Source organism: Cyprinodon tularosa, unplaced genomic scaffold, assembly GCF_016077235.1.
Source record: "Cyprinodon tularosa strain WSP-4 unplaced genomic scaffold, ASM1607723v1 ctg60, whole genome shotgun sequence".
Classification (NCBI taxonomy): domain Eukaryota; kingdom Metazoa; phylum Chordata; class Actinopteri; order Cyprinodontiformes; family Cyprinodontidae; genus Cyprinodon; species Cyprinodon tularosa.
In genome coordinates, this window is record NW_024039341.1 from 1,179,220 (window position 1) to 1,203,996 (window position 24,777).

Here is a 24,777-nt window from a genome sequence, read left to right on the forward strand (position 1 = left end):
AGGTTTTCACACCTCTGTGACTTCCATGTGACTGCTTGTGGCTGCTTTGGCTGAAAAAGGGGGGCTGCAGAAGTCCCCTAGCTGTTATTCACCAAAGCTGCGTTTTCTTCTCTGGTCATCCTATCAGGATGAAATATGGACACTGCTTCCCAATGTCCAAAAAGTATGATCATGGCAAATGGCATAACACCCCATTCTGTTGTGCACTCCTCCAACAGAGTCGCGATAGCATGAGCAGTGTGTGGGTGAGCCATTTGCTTTAGGCTCAGGAGTATGTGTTTTGCCTTATTGTTGTCTGTGTTAAAATAACAAGCGCTAATTGCAAGGTAGGAAGCTGTGAGACCCTTTTTGGTCCAAATATCTAAGCCAATGCTTATTCTGCGTGCCACGGACAGTCTTTGTTTGAATTTGTTCTTTTCTGACAGGTATACTTTGTCCACAATGTTTTCAATTTTAGTTTTTTTTTTTTGGAACAGTGAGCCTTTTATCAATCTGATCCATCATCTTGACAAAATCCTCACTTTCCACAGTCCGTGAAGGGAGGCCTGTTCGGCCTATCCACAGTGCTATGGCTTCCTCTTTTAAATGTTGGTCCTGAGAGTCAGCTTTGTGTTTGGAGTGGGCAAGTAAGGAAGCTTGTATAGCTGGCCTGTCTTTGTTTCTGTGTGGCTGGTAGGTTGTTGGTGGTGGTGTATCTTAAATCTGGAACAGAAATTAATACAATGTCAGGATAGATGCACAACATAACAGGAATTCCAAGTGTATAAGTAGCATATAGGTCTGTTTTTTTCCTTAACAAAAACTAAGTCTCTGTAAAAACTACTTTTGACAATCCATTTCAAACTCATACAAACAACCTAACTATCACTTTATGCAGGAATAAATTGCAGACATTTTTATGTGTGCATGCATTTTGGTTGTATTAATATTGATGCCAATTCAAATCAAATGTCCTTGTAAAAGTAATGTGCAGATAAAAAGAGCAGCATTTTATGTCACCAAATAAAGACATTGGGAGTTTGCATCCCAATCCCTGCAGTGGTTCCCCCAGCAATGGCTATTTTATAAAATTCTAGGTTAAAGTTGTTCTGAATTATGTGTGGCGTATTATTTTTATTTGGTCTTATCCTGATAAATTGTTTCAGTTCGTTTTAGCATTTAGCATACATGTGTAGCTGCCGAGGTGTTTTGTGTTAACTATAGTTCACTTGCAGCTCCTAGATTACCTAAAGCGTTTGTCTGCTTTAATCAAACTTGCAATTTAAATGAAACTATAGTTACCCGGCCAGTATAACATATCTAAGTTAGCATTAATTTAACTTCACATACAATTCTATCAACAAGTGGCTACGGTCGCTACGTGCTAAGAAGCTAAAGTAACGTAGCCAGCCTGGATACTAAATGCTATGAAAGTTAGCCAACATTAGTTAGTTTATCATTGGGACATTATAGCCGGTGATTTAATGTTACATTATAAACAACCACCACCAATCTTTCTGTTAACTTACCGAAATGTCTTTGTGGTGAACTGCGATGTCTCTTCAGCTTTGTTGTGTTTTTTCCAGCTACCATGTGGCCACATTCCTTCCCTTCGACTAAAATCAAGCATTTGTTTTTTTTCTCCCCTTCAATGAAGCGAAAATGTGTCCATACATCACGTCTCCTCTTTCTCCCCAGCCCCGTGCAAAGCATGTTTCGCTTTTAACCTGTCACCGCCTCGCCGTGAATCCAGCTCCTGTCTGCTCCATGAGTTATGTAGGCTACTCTTTGCCCGCCCCGCTCCAGGTTTGAAAGTGGGCGTGTGGCGGAAGAGCTGACAAGGAGGGGGGGGGAGGAGACAGGATTTGACAAAACCATATCATATAATATATAATTTTCGTCTCGTCTTTGTTCGTGAACTAAAGCGTCCATAGATTTTAGCCCAGTCTTTATTTACCGAACTGCATTTTTGTCTCGTCTTTATTAGTCTATGAAAATTATTTCTGATTTACTCCCAGTTATTGTTTATTAGTGGGGATTTTAATCTCGTCTCATCTAGTTTTCGTTCGGTGAAAAATGTGCGTTGACGAAAATATTTTCGTTTAGTTTTCGTTAACGAAATTAACACTACGGCAGTGCTTACTAATGTGTCCTATACACAAGCAGCCAAAGCATATGCCATTTTACTTTAAGAAATCAATCTTCTCAAGTGCTATTTTCCCCAACAGTGCTCCACAGAAAATACATCTATTCATCCCATTTATTCTGATTTTTTTCTCTTCCTTCACAGGCTGAGATTTGTTCTCCACTGGTTCAAAGCTGGCTCCTTTGGACCGAGGCATTAACTTTGGCTTGTATGATACTTTATTATCTTTAGAGAATCTTGTATATTGCCAAAGACAGGATCTGTCAGAATGTTGACCCGTTTTTCAAGGGAATCTGCAAAACTCTTTTTCCTTGACATTCCTGTAGCTCACATGCTTTAGTTGTCCATCTGTATCTCAGCTTGTATGGCAGCTTCTTTATGATATTCAGCATATTAAAAGGCATGTCCAAATCATGAAGATACTGCATATCCTCCATTACATTACAGCAGCTTCTGGGGAATGGGCTGTAGTCCTGTAGAGCCTTCACATCCTCTGACTTTATCGTCGGCAATGAAAGAGCTTTGTCCATGTAGCAATGTGCAACCTTCTGCTCATTCCCAATTTGTTCATTTAATAAAGCTTTGGCTCTTGAATATTCATGATCTGGATTTAAGTGTTGGCAACATCTTACAAGTTATTTAGCATCACCTTTAGCTTCAGCTCTTAAACGTGCAGAAGTTGTGGAGATGTTGCATGAAGATTTAGGAGATTCCACATTTGAAATGCTGTCACTTGGTTTAATGTCATCTCCATTTATATCACAAATGTTTAATAAAACTTCATTTGTTCCTCTTTGCTCCACAATATGCCTGGATTTATTTGTTTCAGTTATATCCTGTTGTTCATGTGAACTGTTGTGTTGTTCGGTGTCCTTTATCCATTGTTTTATTTCATTTTGAAAAGTTTCTGTGTATTTCATTATGCTTGACAACCATTCAACTTGTTTCTCAACTTCTTCCTGTGGCAGTAGAAGCAACAATTGATCATGAGCAGTACAAGCACATTAACACAGCTATTCCAACCTTTCCAGAAATTCTTTTATTTGAGCCACATTCTCTTTTTGTTTCAATAATTCTTTTATTTCTGGTATCAGTCCTTTCATTTTATTTACAAAACGTTTGCGTTAATTTTGCAGTCTTTCAACCATATACATCAAACTCTTCTCAGTAGGTTTGCTTTCTCTTTTCACACACTGTTTCAGGGTGCAAAATATCACCATTTGATTTCTGTTTTATTCCATTTTGTTTTTCATTAAAACATATCAAATAGTCATAGATTCTCAGTTTGTGATAAACAGAGTACTGTACTCAATTTCAACAAAAAATCATAATCCTTGGAAATTCCAAAGCGTCGCACTATTCATACCACAATAAGCAAATGAAGTGTGCGCAGAACCCTCATTGCACGTCATCCTTAAACCGATCAGCAGTTTCATTCTGAAGCGGAGGGATAAGAACGCTCCAGCAGTAATCCACATGGACTCCTTTTCACAAACAGATGAGACAGGTGGCTTACCTGTTCTTTAATGAATGATGTTTGGGTGTGGCGCGTTTCCACATTAACTTTGGTGCAGCAGGCACTTACAGTACTTGGAATTCACCTGATGCATTTGTGGCTTGAATTGTGAGTGATGGCTTTCATTAAAGGCCATTTCTTGTTGACAAATTGTAGCGACTCCATAGCAATCCTTGTTACTTGAGAGGTGGAGATAGGGTCCTGTATGTGTATGACGTGCTGCCGTATTGATCAGAAATGCACACGGAATCCAGAAATAAGCTTTTGGTGTTTTAATCCTGTTCAGAGGCTTATATAGTCAGTCACAACATACATGATCTGACATATGGATTTAGATCATAACGCAAACGGTCAACAAGAGATACGGCTACCCCGCTCCCCTCTCTCCTCCGGAGTGCAGGTAAACACACCCATTTAAGAAATCAGCCGTCACATACACATTCACACCAACTGTATCATTATGGCTCCTACAAAAAGCTTTGAAAGTGCAACATTTACATCTAATGAGCACAAGAACAGAACACTTATATACTGTAATTTGACAGAGTCAGTCAATCAATCCATTTCAGACACTGCACGCTACACATGGGTAACCACACCCTGTCAGATAGCGTTTCCCGTCTGACATGGAGGAACGGTATCTGATGCGGTGTAAATATCATCAGGCTGCATTACCTCTACTCATGGGTGTAAAGTTTTTTTAACAGGGCGTTCAGATCTGGTAAGTGTATGCAATTATTAATTGGGGATATCTACTTCTAAAATGCTGTGTTTTGGGTTGTTATAGATACTGCAACATCTATCTACCCATCTCGATTTCTCCCTTTCTCCATAAAGGCTAACATTTGATCACTCATGCTCTCCGTAGTTCCTGTGGCGCGAACACAGGGCGGCTTTAGGGAGCATGTGCGTTTTATGTTGCTTGCGCGGTGAATGATGCCACCTACACGGTATGGAGATGCAGGGGAAACCGTATCTGATGGGGAAACGCAGCTCGATGTAACACCCTTTTCTTTCCAGGGACTGAGTAGTAGGCCTGAAGCCATGTTTCAACAAAAGAAACGTCTTTATATAAATTGTTTAATAAAATTGTTGTCTATTCTGTGTTATGGTGCATCTTCTTTAAAAAGTCCCCCGCTTTGCAGGTCACATATAGAAAGACTCAGACTGGTTTAAGAGATTCTTCAATTAGATGGTAATACTAGTTATCAGATTTAAAATGGTGTCTTCTCGTTCAGATTGGCCTAGAGCCGGATTTCCCTGGGGTCGGTCCACTTTTTTACTATTGTTCCACGCTCGAACGATGGAGATGTCAACGCATGCATTGGTTGTAAAACAGTGTTTTAATCTCCGTTTTGTCTAAAAATACAAAGAGGCCGAAGTCTGATGTGCTTTACACAAGGCTGCGATATTAAACTACATGTGTTCCCAAGAATGATTCTGAGGACTCAGGGCTGCCCTTTGTGCCTATTGGAACTGAACTTCTTTCAAACTTAATTCCCTCTCTGCCAAACTATTATCAAACTATAAAATATTTTCTATACAACCCAATACGAAAGCTGAAATACAAGTGATTTTTTTATAATAAACAATACAGTGCCCAAACAGTGTGCATAGGAGACTAAAACAATTCATTTCAATGTATTTATATACCATTTTTTTTATTGTTTATAAATTGCAAATTACATACACAAATTACAAATCAATTCTCAGGTCTGGATAGCCTTTTCCCCTTTCTGCTGAAACAAAATAATCATGGCAGTGGAAAAGGAAGGTGCTGATATATCTGTTAGAGTTTATGATTTTCATCATTAAAAAAAGATCGGTAAGCTTACTTTTATTTCTCATGATGTCTGATACTTTCAGTTGTTACTATGATTGGCTAAAACTTTGTTAGACAGGCACTAGGCGTCACTTCACCTAATTAGTTTGGAAGTTCCTGCTGCATGTCCCTCCTTTCCCCCAGACATATTCGATCTAAGGAGTCCAAGATTAATAATGTGTAGGACTAAACCTGAGTGCTACACTTATCAATCTTGCTTTCCAGATTAGCTGGGTAAGTGAAAAAAATACTTCATGCATTTTTCGCATCTGCTTATGGATATTTTGTTACTTTAACACAATTGTTTCATGCTAGCAGGATAGGACCTGAAACAATTGTGTTAAAGTAATTAAATATAAAGTATAAAAGTCCAACAACAAGTAAAACATCAAGCCGGAGAAGCATTAAAGTAAGTACTATTTTTAAAGTACTATGGCATGAAGCATTTAAGAAATGTTTATAAAACTTTTCCTTTTATGATTTTTATAAATTCAAATGATTTCTTCTTTTTTTTTTTTTTGGAGTAACATTCTTCCAAAAGTAACATTTAGCAACATTGTATCATGGCTAACTTTAAGAACAAGTGTATGAAAATGAGAATTCTCAAATCCTTTAAGCAGAAATATTATTGTATAAACACTATTACAAAAATCAAATCAAACCACTTTATCGGCAAATGTGTTATGGAAACTACATTATTTTACATAATTAATTTGTTTAGTAAAAGCAAAAATAAATCATTAAACTAACATCTTTATTCAGCTCCACCATAACCTGAATGGGCAATTCCGTTATCTTTCAGCTTAATTGTGCTGGAAGCAATGTCCTCAGCTGTGTTTTGCACCTAAAATTAACAAAAATCCAAGTTTAAAAATGATTATAAAATGAAGTAATATGACAAAACCTAAAGACAATTTACCTTTGTCCTTTTTCTTTCAAGTGTTTTAATTTCCCAGAAACGGTGAGACTTCTGAAACCTGTAAATTGCAATCCGAAATTAATATGCATGTTTATTATCTGATGACAGACATAGAAGACAAATATCTAAAGACCAGAACTTTGCAATTAAAGTAATTATTTGCTATGCTGTTACGCTAAAGTACGGTAGAATTTTTTTTGCAACCTTAAATAGTATCCCTGAAGTGCTTGTCAGTCAGTCCAGAATACAATAGATTGGTTCATTTTTAACCACTAACCTACCTGATAACGAACAGCAAAACACATACTAGAACTAGTAAGATGACAGTTGTGCCGATGAGCAAAGGCGTCTGCTTTTTATCTGAAATGCAAGAAAAAATAGATATTAAAACCCTTAGACTGAAAATGTTGGCCATAACTTACCAACCCTTTTAGTATCAATATTAACCATATACAATTATATAAAAAAAATTCAAAACAAGCATTTCTGACAGAAAAATCTCAGATCTTATGTTACCCAACATACACTGTGCTAGTGGGATTGATTTGAGAGGTTCATGGATTGAAAGAATAGATCAATTTCTTTACCATTTTTTTCTAACTGGAATATTCAAAATGCTCTCTTAAAATTATTTGCTGCCACAGGATGTTGAAACATGTTTAGTGCAGATCCTGCCAGGATCAATCTCTGAGCTTGTCAAAAGGTTTGTTCTAACCAACACAGAAATTGTTCACACAAACAGAAAGCTTAAGCTGGACTCAGCACTGTCTACATAATTAAATGAAGATGCAGGTGATGAAGACATTTTTTAGATGATAGAATGTGTAGTTTGAAAAGATATTCGAATTCAATTGTCCCATGCGACTACATAAATTCCTTTAAAAATCCAGTTCTGTCTTATTGCAATAAACAAAATGTTTTCTTTTGACTCATTGATCACTGTTGCTCTTTCAGTTTTAAACAAATAATGGACAAAATACATTATTCAATTAAAAACAGAGGAAACATTGATTGGCAAACCTTGCAGTTCTGCTGCATTCTGGAGCGTTCTGATAAAAAGCTGTTTACTGTCTGATCCCAATGAATTGAAGCTTAAGCAGAGCAAAGATGACATGTTTCTCGTCTGTGATTCATTCAAAGTGATGATGCTCCTCAGATATGTGTTGTTCTTAGAGTCACTGATAGCACTAATAACAAAATCCTTCCCAGATTGGTTGACAGGTTTCCCATTAAAAATCCACAGAAAAATGGGAGGGCTTCCAATGGTTTCACAGGAGCAGTTGATGTGATTTGCAGTTTTGGTGCAACTAGAGGATGGCAGGATCTTTGGAGGAACTATAAAAAAATTAGAAGTAAATATTAAATTCCACCTTGGAATATGCCCTGTAAAGTTTCCAAAATGCTGTAATGTTTGAATCCGCTTCAAAACCATTGTGATAAATAACATTTGTGACGTTTTTCATTAAAAATCCTTTGGCTTTTGTTTTCAATTTCCCTCCTTCATGCAAGAGAATACTTAATTCTGATTAGCATGCATTAATTTATGCATATTAAGGAGAAAAGCAACTAAGGAATGAGAAGTGATCAGTATTGGTATGTTATTTAGGTAGACTAGGTTATTAAACTTGCCACATGCAGAGAATACTTTCTTACATATTCTGAGATGATGTGTGTGTATATATATATATATGCACACACACACACACACACACACAATTAATAATTGAAATAAAAACAAACCTTGTGTATCTCCTGAAATCTGAGAGGATCTGATAAAAAGCTGTTTGCTGTCTGATCCCAATGAATTGAAGCTGAAGCAAAGCAACGAGGATATGTTCCTCTCCTGTGACTGATTTATAGTGATGATGCTCCTCAGGTATGTGCCATTCTTAGAGTCTCGGATAGTAAAAACCTTCCCAGATTTGTCGATAGGTTGCCCATTAAAAATCCACTGCAACATGGGAGGGTTTCCCATGATTTCACAGGAACAGTTGATCTGATTTGGAGTTTTGGTGCAACTAGAAGATGGCAGGATCTTTGGAGGAACTGAGGAAAATGTAGAGCAAAATATCACCTGAAAACAATGTTAATAAGGTTTTCCAACTGAAGATAAGCATGATTTTATTTAGCTGTTCAAACACCTATTAAGAACAAAATTTGTATGCATTTCAAAAAGACAAGGTCAGGCAAGTTTATCTGTATAGCAAAATTTGGTATAAAGACAATTCAGAGGGCTTTAAATTAATTAAACAGTAAAATAGAATAATAAAAGAAAGTAAAGATACAGTAAAACATCTGAAAAGCATGTAGAACAATTAAAAAAGTTGAATCACATACTTAAACTAATAATACCTCGGTTTAAGGTTAAACTTCAGCAATCAAAAGCAGTTTTAATCAAATGGGTTTTTTTTATTTGACTTGAGATAACTCAGGCTGTCAGCACTACAGTCTTCTGGAATTTTCTTCAAGATAAGTGAAGCATAGGAACTAAATGCTGCTTCTCCATGTTTGGTTCTAGTTCTGGGTGTAGAGAGTTGGCTTGAACTAGAAGAACATGGTGGTCTGGGAGGTTGATACACAGACAACAAATCTGTTATGTATTTAGATGCTGATCCATTCAGTGATTTATACACCAACAATGATTCTAAGTCTATTCTCTTAGCAACAGGGAGCCAGTCTGAGGACATCTTAATGCTTTACCACTGCATGTCAAATCATTCATGCAGTGAGACAAACATAATCTTGAGTGTTTTAAGATAAATGTAGATATTCGTGACTGACTAATTACTACCTCTTTAATGTATTCTTGACCTCTTTAATTTATTCAAAAGTAGCTAATCAAAGAAGTATTCAGTATTGGTGCGCAAGTCCAGATCCGCTTCTTTGTCTAAAAATTGCGGTAAAGGTAAAGTTGAAAGTTAATGTTGCCATTAAGCTGCAGCATTATTATTTTTTTTATTGATTTTTCTAAATGATTCATTAGAACGGTTTAAAGAAAAAATGGCATACAGACCTTGAATCTCTGCCGAAATCTGAGGGGATCTGATAAAAAGCTGTTTGCTGTCTGCTCCTAATAAATTTAAACTGAAGCAGATCAAGGAGGACATGTGTCTCTCCTGTGACTGATTCATACTGATGATGCTCCTCAGATATGAATTATTCTTAGATTCACTGAATGCAAAATTCTCTGCAGATTTGTTGACAGGTTGCCCATTAAAAATCCACTGCAACATGGGAGGGTTTCCCATGATTTCACAGGAACAGTTGATCTGATTAGCAGTTTTTGTGCAGCTAGAAGATGGCAGGATCTTTGGAGGAACTGTAAAAAAAGTAGAGCAAAATACCACCAAAAATGTATGTTAGAGGTATTCATTCAGTAAGACACTAACATAAGCTTTACAACAACTGAGTTTTGGTTTCCTCTTTAATGTATTCTTGACAAAAGTTAATCAGAGAGGATTCAGTACTGGTATGGAAGTCTGAGATCTACTACCCTGTCTGTAAATTGTTAAGATAGACTTGACTGTTACAGTTGCCATTCAGCTATAAATTTTTCTGTTGAATACATTATTTTTCTACTTATTCCTAAAAAAGCATTTAAAGATAAGATGAGGGACAAACCTTGTTTTTCCTCTGAAATTTGAGGGGATCTTTTAAAAAGCTGTTTGCTGTCTGATCCCAATGAGTTGAAGCTGAAGCAAAGCAACGATATGTTCCTCTCCTGTGACTGATTCAAAGTGATGATGCTCCTCAGGTATGTGCCATTCCTAGAGTTCCTGATAGCAAAATCCGTCCCAGATTGGTTGACAGGTTGCCCACTATAAATCCACTGCAACATGGGAGGGTTTCCCATGATTTCACAGGAACAGTTGATCTGATTTGTTGTACTGCTGCAACTGGAGGATGGCAGGATCTTTGGAGGAACTGTAAGAAAGAAGAAGATAATACCACCTAAAAATACTTTACATAAAGTGTTCCCACTGAAGAACATGTTTTAATTCAGTTTTGAAAACATCGACGATGAACCATATTTTTAGTTATTTTTATTTTTTCACAGAGACATCCTCTTGTTTAAAGCTACAGTGTGTAATTTTCAGCGACATCTAACGTCCAGACTGCAGACCGCAGCAACATGAACATCTCCCCCCCACTGCTTCTCCCCCCCAACAGTACGGCGAGCGTTACGGGACAAAATGTCTTCCACGACGTCCGCATCACCTACCTTCTCAAGTGATGAGGTTTGTTTACATAGATAATTTTACAGATAGTATTTCATTAGTCTGTGTAGGGTATAGATTTCATGTAGACTTAAACAACTTGCCGTAGTTACTTTCGAGCGTAATGGGCGATCTCGCAATCACTAGTTTGTTGGCTCTGCGCTGCCGTAGCGCAAAGATGTCCGCCTCCATGGCTGCGAGACCCGCTCCTATGTAATTATAAATAACGAATTCTAAGGCAACGCAAATATTAAGGTTAAGAGGCTGAGCTCGTAGATGATGATAAATAACATAGTTATGTATAATATATTACATTTCTGACTGTATATCCCTGTAATTATTACACACTGTAGCTTTAATACTACATGTTAGTCATTCATTCAGTGAGACACAAGCTTGAGTTTAAAGATATGTAAATGAACACAGCTGAGTAATTGCCTCCTATAAAGTATTCTTAACAAAGTAAGTATTGCAATAAAAGTGCTAGGTCTACAGCCCTGTCTGTAAATTGCTGTTAAGGTAAACTTGACTGTTACTGTTGCCGTCTGGCTATAAAATCTTAGTTAAATACTTGATTTTTCAGTTATTCATAAAAAATTATTTACAGATGACAGACAAACCTTGCATTTCTGTTGAAATTTGAGGGGATCTGATAAAAAGCTGTTTGCTGTCTGATCCCAATGAATTGAAGCTGTAGCAAAGCAACGAGGATATGTTCCTCTCCTGTAACTGATTCAAAGTGATGATGCTCCTTAGATATGAATCATTCTTAGATTCACTGAATGCAAAATTCTGAGCAGATTTGTTGATAGGTTGCCCATTAAAAACCCACTGCAACATGGGAGGGTTTCCCATGATTTCACAGGAACAGTTGATCTGATTTGCAGTTTTTGTGCAACTAGAAGATGGCAGGATCTTTGGAGGAACTGTAAAAGAGTAGATCACATTGACACTTATAAATATAAAGTTTCTTTTAAATTGAAGAAAACATGTTTAAAGTTGTGTTGAAAACATGTTAATTTTTTGCAGTTTTTTCATGAACATGCAAATAAAATTAAAACAATGTGGTTTTAGATAAATATAAATTTAGATATTTGTGATCACTCCGATGTATTCTTTTGTATAACTATGTGGTTTCAAAATTCATAAAAAAAAAACATGACTTTGATATAGCAGATGCCTTTTGATACAGAAAGTTAAAATGTTGGTTTAAGAATAACTACAGTATCTGTTGGGATCTGGAGATCTGTCCACCTTTCTCCAGCAGAGGGCGCCCTAGTAACTCAGTAACAAACCTGAAGATCAAACTGTCTGGATCTGCCTACCATCCTTCAAGAAGCAACTTGGAGAAGCTCTGAACACTCAAGCCTGAAGCTAAGTTCTGTAGCTGCTAAGCCCTCTGCCATCGATCAGTCTCTAGACCCTCCTGGTTCCCTCCCTCTGCCGCTCAGCCTGAATCTCAGAACAGGTACAGATCTGCACATTCTCTCAGCTTCAAGATCATTAGCTGCCTGGCTAACCTAACTGTCCCTCTTTGCAGAGAGCCTTGTGTGATCAGTCCCGGATCTGATTCCAGTATCTGTCAATCAACCTTGTGCATATCAACAATAAATTGTTAAACTTTTACTCTTACTCCTTGGTTTTCTGCATGTGGGTTAGAAACCTGAACCCCAACATGACAGTATACAAAAGAATCCGATTTGTGATAACTGATCTAGGTTCTAGATAAAGAAAAAAAATGAACAATTAAAAAAAAATCCTTTTATATGGGTGAATTGTTGTTCTATCACAATATTTCATTAATTTTTTTAATTAAAATTATAAACAAAAGTATTGATTTTAAGTCTGTAACTTGCAAACGTGAGGGCTAATTGAAAGATTATAAAATCAGGAGGGTAATTAAGACAAACGCAGCTGTCAAAGGAGAAGTGACCAGTTTTGGTATCCAACAGAAATCTAAACCACAGTGCATAAGATGTTACTCAGGTAGTCTTTGCTATTAAACTTGTTCCTTTGCGTGAAAAGGTAAAATCCTTGCTAAATATCTGCTCTATGTATAGTAGAAAAAAAAAACTATGGATAAAATAGACAAACCTTGATTATTTGCTGAAATCTGAGGGAACATTATGAAAAGCTGTTTGCTGTCTGATCCCAATGAATTGAAGGTGAAGCAAAGCAACGAGGATATGTTCCTCTCCTGTGATTGATTAAAAGCAATGATGCTCCTCAGGTATGTGCCATTCCTAGAGTCCCTGATGGCAAAAACCTTCCCAGATTGGTTGACAGGTTGCCCATTAAAAATCCACTGCAACATGGGAGGGTTTCCCATGATTTCACAGGAACAGTTGATCTGATTTGGAGTTTTGGTGCAACTAGAAGATGGCAGGATCTTTGGAGGAACTGTAAAAATGCAGAGCAAAATACCACCAAAAAATATTGTACATAAGAAAAACATGATTTTATTTAGCTGTGAAAACACCTTTGAACAACAACATTTTTAGTTACTTGTAAAGAAACATCCTGTTCCGTTACTACTGTACGTTAGAGGCATTCATTCAGTAAGACACTAACATAAGCTTTAGAGTTAAAAAAAATAATGTAAATAACAGAGTTTTGGTTTCCTCTTTAATGTATTCTTGACAAAATAAGTTAATCAGAGAAGGTTCAGTATTGGTAAGAAACTCCTAGATCTACCTAGATAGACTTGACTGTTACAGTTGCCATTCAGCTATACATTTTTTGTTGAATGGATTATTTTTCTACTTATTTATAAAAAAGCATTTATAGATAAGATGAGGGACAAACCTTTTTCTTCTGAAATTTGAGGGGATTTGATAAAAAGCAGTTTGCTGTCTGATCCCAATGAATTGAAGCAAAGCAACGAGGATATGTTCCTCTCCTGTGACTGATTCAAAGTGATGATGCTCCTCAGATATGAATCATTCTTAGATTCACAGAATGCAAAATTCTCCGCAGATTGGTTGACAGGTTGCCCATTAAAAACCCACTGCAACATGGGAGGGTTTCCCATGATTTCACAGGAACAGTTTATCTGATTTGCAGTTTTTGTGCAACTAGAAGATGGCAGGATCTTTGGAGGAACTGTAAAAAAGTAGATCACATTGACACTTATAAACAATATAAAGTTTCTTTTAAATTGAAGAAAACATATTTAAAGTTTTGTGAAAAACATGTTAATTTTTTTGCAGTTTTTTCTTGAACATGCAAATACAATTAAAACAGTGTGGTTTTTAGGTAAATATAATTAAGATATTTGTGATTACTCCGATGTATTTTTTTGTATAACTATGTGGTTACAAAATTCATAAAAAAAAACATGACTTTGATATAGCAGATGCCTTTTGATACAGAAAGTTAAAATGTTGGTTTAAGAATAACTACAGTATCCAAAAGAATCCTATTTGTGATAAATAGCTGATCTAGGTTCTAGATGAAGAAAAAAAATTAACAATTGAAAAAAATCCTTTTATATGGGTGAATTGTTATTCAAACAATATTTCATTAATATTTTTTTATTTAAAGTATAAACGAAAGTATTCATTTTAAGTCTGTAACTTGCAAACATGAGGGCTAATTGAAAGATTATAAAATCAGGAGGGTAATTAAGACACACGCAGCTGTCAAAGGAGAAGTGATCAGTTTTGGTATCCAACATAAATCTAAACCCCAGTGCATAAGATGTTACTCAGGTAGTCTTTGTTATTAAACTTGTTCCTTTGTGCGAAAAAATAAAATCCTTGCTAAATATCTGCTCTATGTACAGTAGAAAAAAAACAATGGATAAAATAGACAAACCTTGATTATTTGCTGAAATCTGAGGGAACATTATGAAAAGCTGTTTGCTGTCTGATCCCAACGAATTGAAGCTGAAGCAAAGCAACGAGGATATGTTCCTCTCCTGTGACTGATTCAAAGTGATGATGCTCCTCAGGTATGTGCCATTCCTAGAGTCCTTGATAGTAAAAACCTTCCCAGATTGGTTGACAGGTTGCCCATTAAAAACCCACTGCAACATGGGAGGGTTTCCCATGATTTCACAGGAACAGTTGATCTGATTTGTTGTACTGCTGCAACTAGAGGATGGCAGGATCTTTGGAGGAACTGTATGAAAGTAGAAGATAATACCACCTAAAAATATTTTCCATAAAGTGTTCCCACTAAAGAACAATATGTTTAATTCAGTTTTGAAAAAAATGAACCATATGTTTAGTTATTTTTTCCATAGAGACATCCTCTTGTTTAATATTACATCTTAGTCATTCCTTCAGTGAGACATAAGCTTGAGTTTAAAGATATGTAAATGATCACAGCAGAGTAATTGCCTCCTATAAAGTATTCGTGACAAAGTTAATCAGAGATATTCAGTATTGCAATCAAAGTTCTAGACCTACAGCCCTGTCTGTAAATTAATGTTAAGGTAAACTTGACTGTTAGTGTTGCCATCTGGCTATAGTTTCAGTTATTCATAAAAATTATTTACAAATAAGATGACAGACAAACCTTGCATTTCTGTTGAAATCTGAGGGCATCTGATAAAAAGCTGTTTGCTGTCTGATCCAAATGAATTGAAGCTGAAGCAGAGCAAAGATGACATGTTTCTCTCCTGATTCATAGTGATGATGCTCCTCAGGTATGTGCCATTCCTAGAGTCCTTGATAGTAAAAACCTTCCCAGATTGGTTGACAGGTTGCCCATTAACAATCCACTGCAACATGGGAGGGTTTCCCATGATTTCACAGGAACAGTTGATCTGATTTGCAGTTTTGGTGCAACTAGAAGATGGCAGGATCTTTGGAGGAACTGTAAGAAAGTAGATCACGTTGACACTTCAAATTGTTTATGCGTTTTTTAACTTGAAGAAAACATGTTTAAAGTTGTGTGGAAAACGTTACTTTTTTGCAGTTTTTTCATGAACATGCAAATAAAATTTAAACAATGGTTGTTAGATAAATATAAATTTAGATATTTGTGATTACTCCAATGTATTCTTTTGTATAACTATGTGGATTCAAAATTCATAAAAAAAAACATGACTTTGATATAGCAGATGCCTTTTGATACAGAAAGTTAAAATGTTGGTTTAAGAATAACTACAGTATCCAAAAGAATTATATTTGTGATGAATAGCTGATCTAGGTTCTAGATAAAGAAAAACTGAATTGAAAAAATCCTTTAATATGGGTAAATTGTTATTCTGTTCCAATATTTCATTAATATTTTTTATTAAAAGTATAAACAAAAGTATTAATTTGAAGTCTGTAACTTGCAAACGTGAGGGCTAATTGAAAGATTATAAAATCAGGAGGGTAATTAAGACAAACGCATCTGTCAAAGGAGAAGTGATCAGTTTTGGTATCCAACTTAAATCTAAACCCCAGTGCATAAGATGTCACTCAGGTAGTTTTTGTTATTAAACTTGTTCCTTTGCGTGGAAAAAATTAAATCTTTGTTAAATAACTGCTTTATGTATAGTGAAAAAAACATTAATGGATAAAACAGACAAACCTTGATCATCTGCTGAAATCTGAGGGAACATTATGAAAAGCTGTTTGCTGTCTGATCCCAATGAATTGAAGCTGAAGCAAAGCAAGGAGGATATGTTCCTCTCCTGTGATTGATTAAAAGCAATGATGCTCCTCAGGTATGTGCCATTCCTAGAGTTCCTGATAGAAAAAACCTTCCCAGATTGGTTGACAGGTTGCCCATTAAAAATCCACTGCAACATGGGAGGGTTTCCCATGATTTCACAGGAACAGTTGATCTGATTAGCAGTTTTGGTGCAACTAGAAGATGGCAGGATATTTGGAGGAACTGTAAAAAAGCAGAGCAAAATACCACCAAAAAATATTGTACATAAGATAAACATGATTTTATTTAACTGTGAAAACACCTTTGAACAACATTTTTAGGTACTTGTAAAGAAACATCCTTTGTCATCACTACTGTATGTTAGAGGCATTCATTCAGTAAGACACTAACATAAGCTTTGGTGTTTTTAAAAATAAATGTAACAACTGAGTTTTGTATTCTTGACAAAAGAAGTTAATCAGACAGGATTTAGTATTGGTAAGAAAGTTCTAGATCTACTGCCCTGTCTGTAAATTGTTAAGATAGACTTGTTACAGATGCCATTCAGCTATACATTTTTTGTTAAATTATTTTTCTACTTATTCATAAAAAAGCATTTAAAGATAAAATTAGGGACAAACCTTGTTTTTCTTCTGAAATTTGAGGGGATCTGTTAAAAAGCAGTTTGCCGTCTGATCCCAATGAATTGAAGCCGAAGCAAAGCAACGATATGTTCCTCTCCTGTGACTGATTCAAAGTGATGATGCTCCTCAGATACGAGTCATTCTTAGAGTCGATTACAAAATCCTTCCCAGATTGGTTGACAGGTTGCCCGTTAAAAATCCACTGCAACATGGGAGGGTTTCCCATGATTTCACAGGAACAGTTGATTTGATTTTCAGTTTTGGTGCAACTAGAGGATGGCAGGATCTTTGGAGGAACTGTAAAAAAGTATAAAGTTTTTTTAAATTTAAGAAATTTGTTATTACTCCTATGTATTCTTTTTTGTATAGCTAAGTGTTATCAAAATTCATAAAAAAAAAAAAAAAAACACTACTTTGATATAGCCGATGCCTTTTTTTTAAATACAGTTAAAATGTTGGTTTAAGAATAACTACAGTATCCAAAAGAGTCCTATTTCTGATAAATAACTGATCTAGGTTCTAGATAAAGAAAAACTGAACAATTAAAAAAAATCTTGTTACATGGCTGAATTGTTATTCTATCACAATATTTTTTTTTATACTTTTAATAAAAAATATGAAAAAGTTAAAATAATTTTAAGTCTGTAAAATCCTTGTTAAATAACTGCTTAATGTATAGTAAAAAAAAACAACAAACAAAAAAAACAACACAATGGATAAAATAGACAAACCTTGATTATCTCCTGAAATATGAGGGAACATTATGAAAAGCTGTTTGCTGTCTGATCCCAACGAATTGAAACTGAAGCAAAGCAACGAGGATATGTTCCTCTCCTGTGATTGATTCAAAGTGATGATGCTCCTCAGGTATGTGCCATTCCTAGAGTTCCTGATAGTAAAATCCATCCCAGATTGGTTGACAGGTTTCCCGTTATAAATCCACTGCATCATGGGAGGGTTTCCCATGATTTCACAGGAACAGTTGATCTGATTTGTTGTACTGCTGCAACTGGAGGATGTCAGGATCTTTGGAGGAACTGTATGAAAGTAGAAGATAATACCACCTAAATTATTGTACATAAAGTGTTCCCACTGAAGAATAACATGTTTTAATTCAGTTTTTAAAACATCAATGATGAACCATCTTTTTATTTTTTTTATTTTCATATTTAATACTACATGTTAGTCATTCATTTAGTGAGACGCGTTAGCTGGAGTTTAAAGATATGTAAATGAACACAGCTGAGTAATTGCCTCCTATAAAGTATTCTTGACAAATTGAGTTAATCAGAGATATTCAGTATTGCAATCAAAGTCCTAGATCTACAGCCCTGTCTGTAAATTAATGTTAAGGTAAACTTGACTGTTACTGTTGCCGTTTGGCTATAAAATCTTAGTCAAATAGTTGATTTTTCAGTTATTCATAAAACATTTTTACAAATGACAGACAAACCTTGCATTTCTGTTGAAATCTGAGGGGATCTGATAAAAAGCTGTTTGCTGTCTGATCCCAATGAATTGAAGCTTAAGCAGAGCAAAGATGACATGTTTCTCTCCTGATTCATTGTGATGATGCTCCTTAGATTTGGCCCATTCTTAGACTCACTGATTGCAAAATCCTTCCCAGATTGGTTGACAGGCTGCCCATTAAATATCCACAGCAACAGGGGAGGGTTTCCCATGATTTCACAGGAACAGTTGATCTGATTTGCAGTTTCGGTGCAACTAGAAGATGGCAGGATCTTTGGAGGAACTGTAAAAAAAGTAGATCACATTAACACTTCATATTGTTTATAAGTTGTTTTTTTTTTATGGAAGAAAACATGTTTAAATTTGTATGGAAAACATGTACATTTTTTTGCAGCTTTTTCTTGAACACGCAAAATGAAATTAGGAAAATCTCTGTGATTTTTAAATAAATGTAAATATAAGTGGCTGAGACAGATATTCTGATAACTCCCATGTATTCTTTTGTATAGCTCAGTCGTTTAAAAATTCATATAAAAACATGACTTTGATATAACAGATGCTGTCAGGGTTGGGTTGAGGTTTTGAGGACCCAGATGCAGGGAGGCAGTGGTGAATTCTTGCAGTTTTAATTAATGATCACAGTTAACAGAGGCGGAAATCCAAAATCCAACTTAAAATGTAACACAAACCAGAACCATGGAGACATCAGGGGAAAACAATCCCGAGGAGCCAGGGTAAGATGAGGAAAGACAAGGAACCAGCACTGAGGAACTGCACAGGGAGAGCATTTATGGCTGAGCGAACAAAGGCAGGACTAACGAGCTGATTAGAAGCAGGTGTGAAGAGAGGAGTCTAGAAAGGAGCTAGGGAAAAGGAGACCAACACAAGAGGGCAACAGAGCAACAAATAAAAATCTAAGATCTCAAATATATCCAGAAAACACAACAAAATAGGAATTAAACCAATAAATCAAGAAAACATGGAGAAAAGTAAAACTCAAAACTCAAAAAAAAACAACCTAATAGAACCAAGACCATGACAGATGCCTTTTTTTGGCACAGAAAGTTAAAATGTTGGTGTAAGAATAGCTACTATTTCCAAAAGAATCCTATTTGTGATAAATAACTGATCTAGGTTCTAGATAAAGAAAAAAAAAAATCATTTTATATGGCTGAATTGCTTTTCTATCACAATATTTGTTTATGCTTTTAATAAAAATTATTAATGAAAATGTATTAATTTTAAGTCTGTAATTTTCATACATGAGGGCTAATTGAAAGATTATAAAATCAGGAGGGTGATAAGACAAAGGCAGCTGTCAAAGGAGAAGTGATCAGTTTTTATATCTAACTTAAATCTAAACCCCAGTGCATAAGATGTTACTCAGATAGTCTTTGCTATTAAACTTTGCGTAAAAAAATAAAATCCTTGTTAAATAACTACTTTACGTATAGTAAAAATAACCCAAAACATTAATGGATAAAATAGACAAACCTTGATTCTCTGAAATCTGAGAGAACATTATGAAAAGCTGTTTGCTGTCTGATCCCAATGAATTGAAGCTGAAGCAAAGCAACGAGGATATGTTCCTCTCCTGTGACTGATTGAAAGTGATGATGCTCCTCAGGTATGTGCCATTCCTAGAGTCCCTGATAGTAAAAGCCTTCCCAGATTGGTTGACAGGTTGCCCATTAAAAATCCACTGCAACATGGGAGGGTTTCCGATGATTTCACAGGAACAGTTGATCTGATTTGCAGTTTTGATGCAACTAGAAGATGGCAGGATCTTTGGAGGAACTGTAAAGTAAACAGAAGTAATTTTCACCTGAAAATATTTTTACATTGTTTCCAAATTAATTCAATTATGTTTAAACCAGCTCTGGGAACACATATATTGGGTTGATATTGTGATGAGATTTTTTTTGTTGGTAAATTTTGCAACATAGATCTTTGAAGAAAAATCCTAATTACTGATGCTCATTAAGGTCCATTAAGGTTTCAACAAACAATAGCAAATGTTTTTTAAAGCAGGAACCTCATGAAGAGTACTAATAATAAATCATGAATGAGAAATATTCTTTTCTGCAAGTTCATTAAATGGGACATAGAATGCAAAACCGAGTTTACAATGTCATAGATGAATGATAGTGCAAAGGAGGTGTCGGGTTGGTGTCATGTCTGTTAAGACTGACACATGCATATATATATATATATATATATATATATATATATATATATATATATATATATATATATATATATATATATATATATATATATATATATATATATATATATATATATATAAAAGCATATTAAAAACAAAGGCATAGTTTAAAATAGTTCACCAAACTTCTCCATCTCATCTTCAAAAGCAAGTCAACATAACTGAACAAAATCTGTATATTTTCAAAAAAAAGTGAACTAACTTACACAAAATCTCTGCTTTCAAACTTGTAGTGAGATTTTTATTCACATTTCCATTCTCATTTGTGTAGACAGCAGTGCATGAGATGGTCATTCTGTGATGGAAGCTGGAAGCAGTAAAGCTTAGAACAGAGGCCTTGAGCGAAGTCTTATTTGGATTCATCAGCAGTTTCTCCAGAACATTCCCTATTATGGGCGTCCATGTCAGAGTAGGGGGATGATGCAGACAGGGAGCTGCAGCAGAGCATGTCAGATTTACCCAGTCTCCCTCCTTCCCCTCAAGTATGGATGGAGTTAGAGTTGGTGTGGGAAAATGTTCTTGAAGAGAGATTTAATGATATCATTTAACAAACAAAAACATCATAAATGCAAAAATAAATTAAACAACATGTCAAAAAAAGTAGAAAACCTACCTTTGACATCAATTTTTACACTTGCATCTTTAAAAGTATATTTAAGACTATTACAATCCAGTCTAAAGTGATACACATTGCTATGATCAGGCTGGATGTTGTAGAAAGTGGTGGTGCAGTCTTTCTTTGTTAAGTTTCCTGTTACTGAATTTGTATCTGTAAGTCTTGGACTGCTGTCTTCTAAGTAAACCCACTGAGCTATGCATCCCTCTTTCAAGTCTTTTTCATATTTTCTCTGTATTTCAAAGGAGCAGGGGATGGTGACACAGGATCCTCTTAATACTTGCACCGTCTGTGGTAGAAAGACCTCGAAATTGTCACAGTTGGGACCTGTAGGACAAACCCAGTTTTAAAATAATATTCTAAGTAAATTTACTCTTATTTGTGGAAAAAGCAAGTTGTCTACCTAACTAACGTCTGCTTCATGGTCTATGTCTGTTGATGCTTTATGATAATGCAATCAATGCATTAATTTGCTTTAATATTTATGGAAGCCGTTTCTGCCACTCTGTCTCATTATAATGAGATACCATCTCATTATAATGAGATAGTACCATGAGATAGTATCTCATTATATTGAGATGGTATCTCAATATAATGAGATGGTATCTCATGGTATCTCATTATATTGAGATACCATCTCATTATAATGAGATAATTTTTTTTTCTTTTTTTACAGAGTGGCGGAAACGGGCTTCCATAAATATTTTAGGTAAAACAAATACCCAAAATATATCTTAGCTTATCTAAAACAGGATTTTCTACAAGTTACTTTCTGTTATCATCTTTATACGATTTTATGGTGAAGAAATTAATATTTTATTCAATTGTAATTTGACCTCATTAAAGATAAAACCATTAGGGCCCCATTCATACAAGAGAATTAGTAATATTGTGGGAAAATAAAAACCTTACAGAGAATATTTGCACTGGTGGAAAAAGACACATCTTGGTTTCCATCTTGTTTCGTATAAACAGCAATGCAGGAGATTTGTCCATGATTCTGACGAGAGGCGTTGAAGTTCAGAATAGAGGTCCTAACTGACGTAGTGTCATGATTCTCTTGCAGTGTTTTCTGGTTGTCAAAGAATTTGGGAGTCCAGGTCAAATTTGGCGGTTGAGACTGACAGGGAGCTGGAGCAGAGCATGTAAGACTCACTGAGTCTCCATTTTTCACTTCCAAGGTGGATGGAGTCAAAATTGGTGAAGGAAGATTATCTGGTAGGAAGGTTGAAAAATACATTTAGATGCAATACTTTTTTTATAAAGTAACTTTTGAAACACACAATTGAACAAGGAAGATGGCTGATGAAGTTTGAAAAGAAGGTACCTCTGACATCAATTTTTACCCCTGCAGTTCTAAATGTGTATTTTAGGTCATTGCATTCCAGTCTAAAGTAATAAGTATTGGTATGAGCCGGCTGCATGTTGCTGAAGGTCGTGGTGCAGTCTTTCTCTGATAGGTTTCCTGATACTGGGTTTGTATCTGTTAGCCTTGGAACAGTGTTTTCTGAATGAACCCATACAGCTCTACATCTTCCATGCAAGTCTTTTTCATATTTTTTCTTTATAGCAAAGGAGCAGGGGACGGTGACGCAGGATCCTTTCAGAACTTGTACATTCTGCGGAAGAGAAACCTCATACTTGCCACAGTTTGTACCTGAGGAATAAAACAGGTTTAGAAAAATGGAGGTGAGATTTTAAAGTTAATTTTTGCTGCCTTCCAAAGAGATTGATATTTAGTTAAAAAGATTTGGCATATGGACTGAAGTCAATTTTGTGAATTATTCTGGCATAAAGAGGGACAACATGTTATATAACATAACCTAAAATTAAGACGGCATAACATAAACAACTTTAATAAATCTATTAGCAGAGATTTAAAGAGTAACCACAACTTATAAGGAATATATTTTCAGAAATTTTAGTGTCCTTTTTCAGACTAAAGACCTGTACCTTGCTGAACCTCTCTGCAGACATAATGTTCAGACATATCCTGTATCTTGCTTGTGAAAAACCACACAGTGATGACTGTGAGTAGGACAGACTAAATGCTGTAGTGACTATGTGGAAAATGACTAGCGGCTCCTGTGGAAGATTGTGGTTTTTTTTTGTTACAGCAGGTGAAAGACATGAACAATTAAGACCAGCTATCAGGGCAGATAATGCAATTGGCCAGTCCACTTAAAAAAATAAAATAAAATGCACATACAAAACCCTGTACCCGCTTCTGAGGGGAAATGCGTATTAAATGTGTGCGAGAGCATGCAAAAGTCCATTTCTCCTTGTGCATGCTCTTTTTAAAAGTTGCTGTGTGCATTGCTTATACAAGCTTACTTTCCGAAAGAAGATTTGCAATTTTTCCACTATGTCAGACTCATCAACAATAAGTAAAAATGGGACGAGCACCTAGGACAGCCTTACGTAAACACAATACCAGAATGATTGACAATTGGAAGGACCACTTATTTTGATGATCCAGAAAAAGAACATCCTTTAAGTTGGATCAACTTGATTCAATTAATATTAGCGACCAAAGTTATTAATTTTAGAAAGAGGAGCATTTTATTTTTAAAGTAATAAAGCATAAGGATTGAGACTTTCAGTTTGTTGATGATAATAAACACAATTCTTAGGTATATAAAATTTCTGTCAGTAAATCCCTGTAACCTTTACACAATGTAGATTTAAAATATGATAATCATATTGGTTTTCACTAAACATGTAGGCGGTAGATTAGAGCATAGAAAAAATGTGAAATGAAATTCTACAGTTCTTCATATTTTGAGAATAGATTTTACTATAGGTCTTTTAGAGGTAGTAATTATTTTTAGATTTCTAAAAAAATAAACTCACACAAAATATTTGCTGTTGATGTTAAAGCTGTATCAGGGTTTCCATCTTGTCTGTTGTAGATCGAGGTGCAGGAGATTTTCTCTCCATCATGGAGGTAAGAAGCAGTGAAGTTCAGAACAGAGGTCTTAATTAGAGTTTTGTCCTGATTTTCCTGCAGAGTCTCCTGACTGCTCCCCAGTGGTGGCGTCCATGTCAGGTTTAGAGGATGAGACAGACAGGGAGCCGGAGCAGAGCATGTTAGACTCACGGAGTCTCCATCCTTCACCTCCAGGGTGGATGGAGTTAGAGTTGGTGCAGGAAAATTATCTAGAAGGAAGGTTTAATGATTTTTTTTCAGTAAACAAGAACTGTATATCTTTGTTATGTGAACCTTTAAATGCAAAGAATAATGTAAAGAACAGAAAGGATGATAGTAAGCATGAATAAAGTAGTTATAATAATTATTGTTTTATATAAAATTAATATAACCTACCTTTGACATCAATTTCTACCCCTGCAGTTTTAAACGTGTATTTTAGATTATTACAATCCAGTCTAAAGTAATAGGTGTTGGTATGAGCAGGCTGCATGTTGCTGAAGGTAGTGGTGCAGTTTTTTTCTGTTAGGTTTCCGGTGACTGGGTTTGTTTCTGTCAGTCTTGGATCAGTGTTGTCCAAGTAAACCCATAGTGCTCTGCATCCTCCATTGAGGTCTTTTTCATATTTTCTCTTTACACCAAAGGAGCAGGGGACAGTGACACAGGATCCACTTAAAACTAGTACAGTTTGTACAGCTAATGA

The 24,777-nt window shown here is 35.5% G+C and overlaps 1 protein-coding gene across 1 annotated transcript in view; it reads right to left on the bottom strand.

Moving 5' to 3' along the window:
* Positions 1–6,217: 6,217 nt before the first annotated feature.
* The window catches only part of LOC119797887, a 29,474-nt gene continuing 10,914 nt past the window's right edge, over positions 6,218–24,777 (bottom strand). Inside the window, exons 3-9 of the mRNA XM_038307143.1 lie at positions 19,797–20,004; positions 18,439–18,585; positions 8,123–8,428; positions 7,403–7,717; positions 6,664–6,742; positions 6,383–6,440; positions 6,218–6,307 (exon numbers count right to left, since the gene is read on the bottom strand). Of these exons, the coding sequence (XP_038163071.1) occupies positions 6,218–6,307; positions 6,383–6,440; positions 6,664–6,742; positions 7,403–7,717; positions 8,123–8,428; positions 18,439–18,585; positions 19,797–20,004 (1,203 nt within the window). The remainder of the gene's footprint in view (positions 6,308–6,382; positions 6,441–6,663; positions 6,743–7,402; positions 7,718–8,122; positions 8,429–18,438; positions 18,586–19,796; positions 20,005–24,777) is intronic.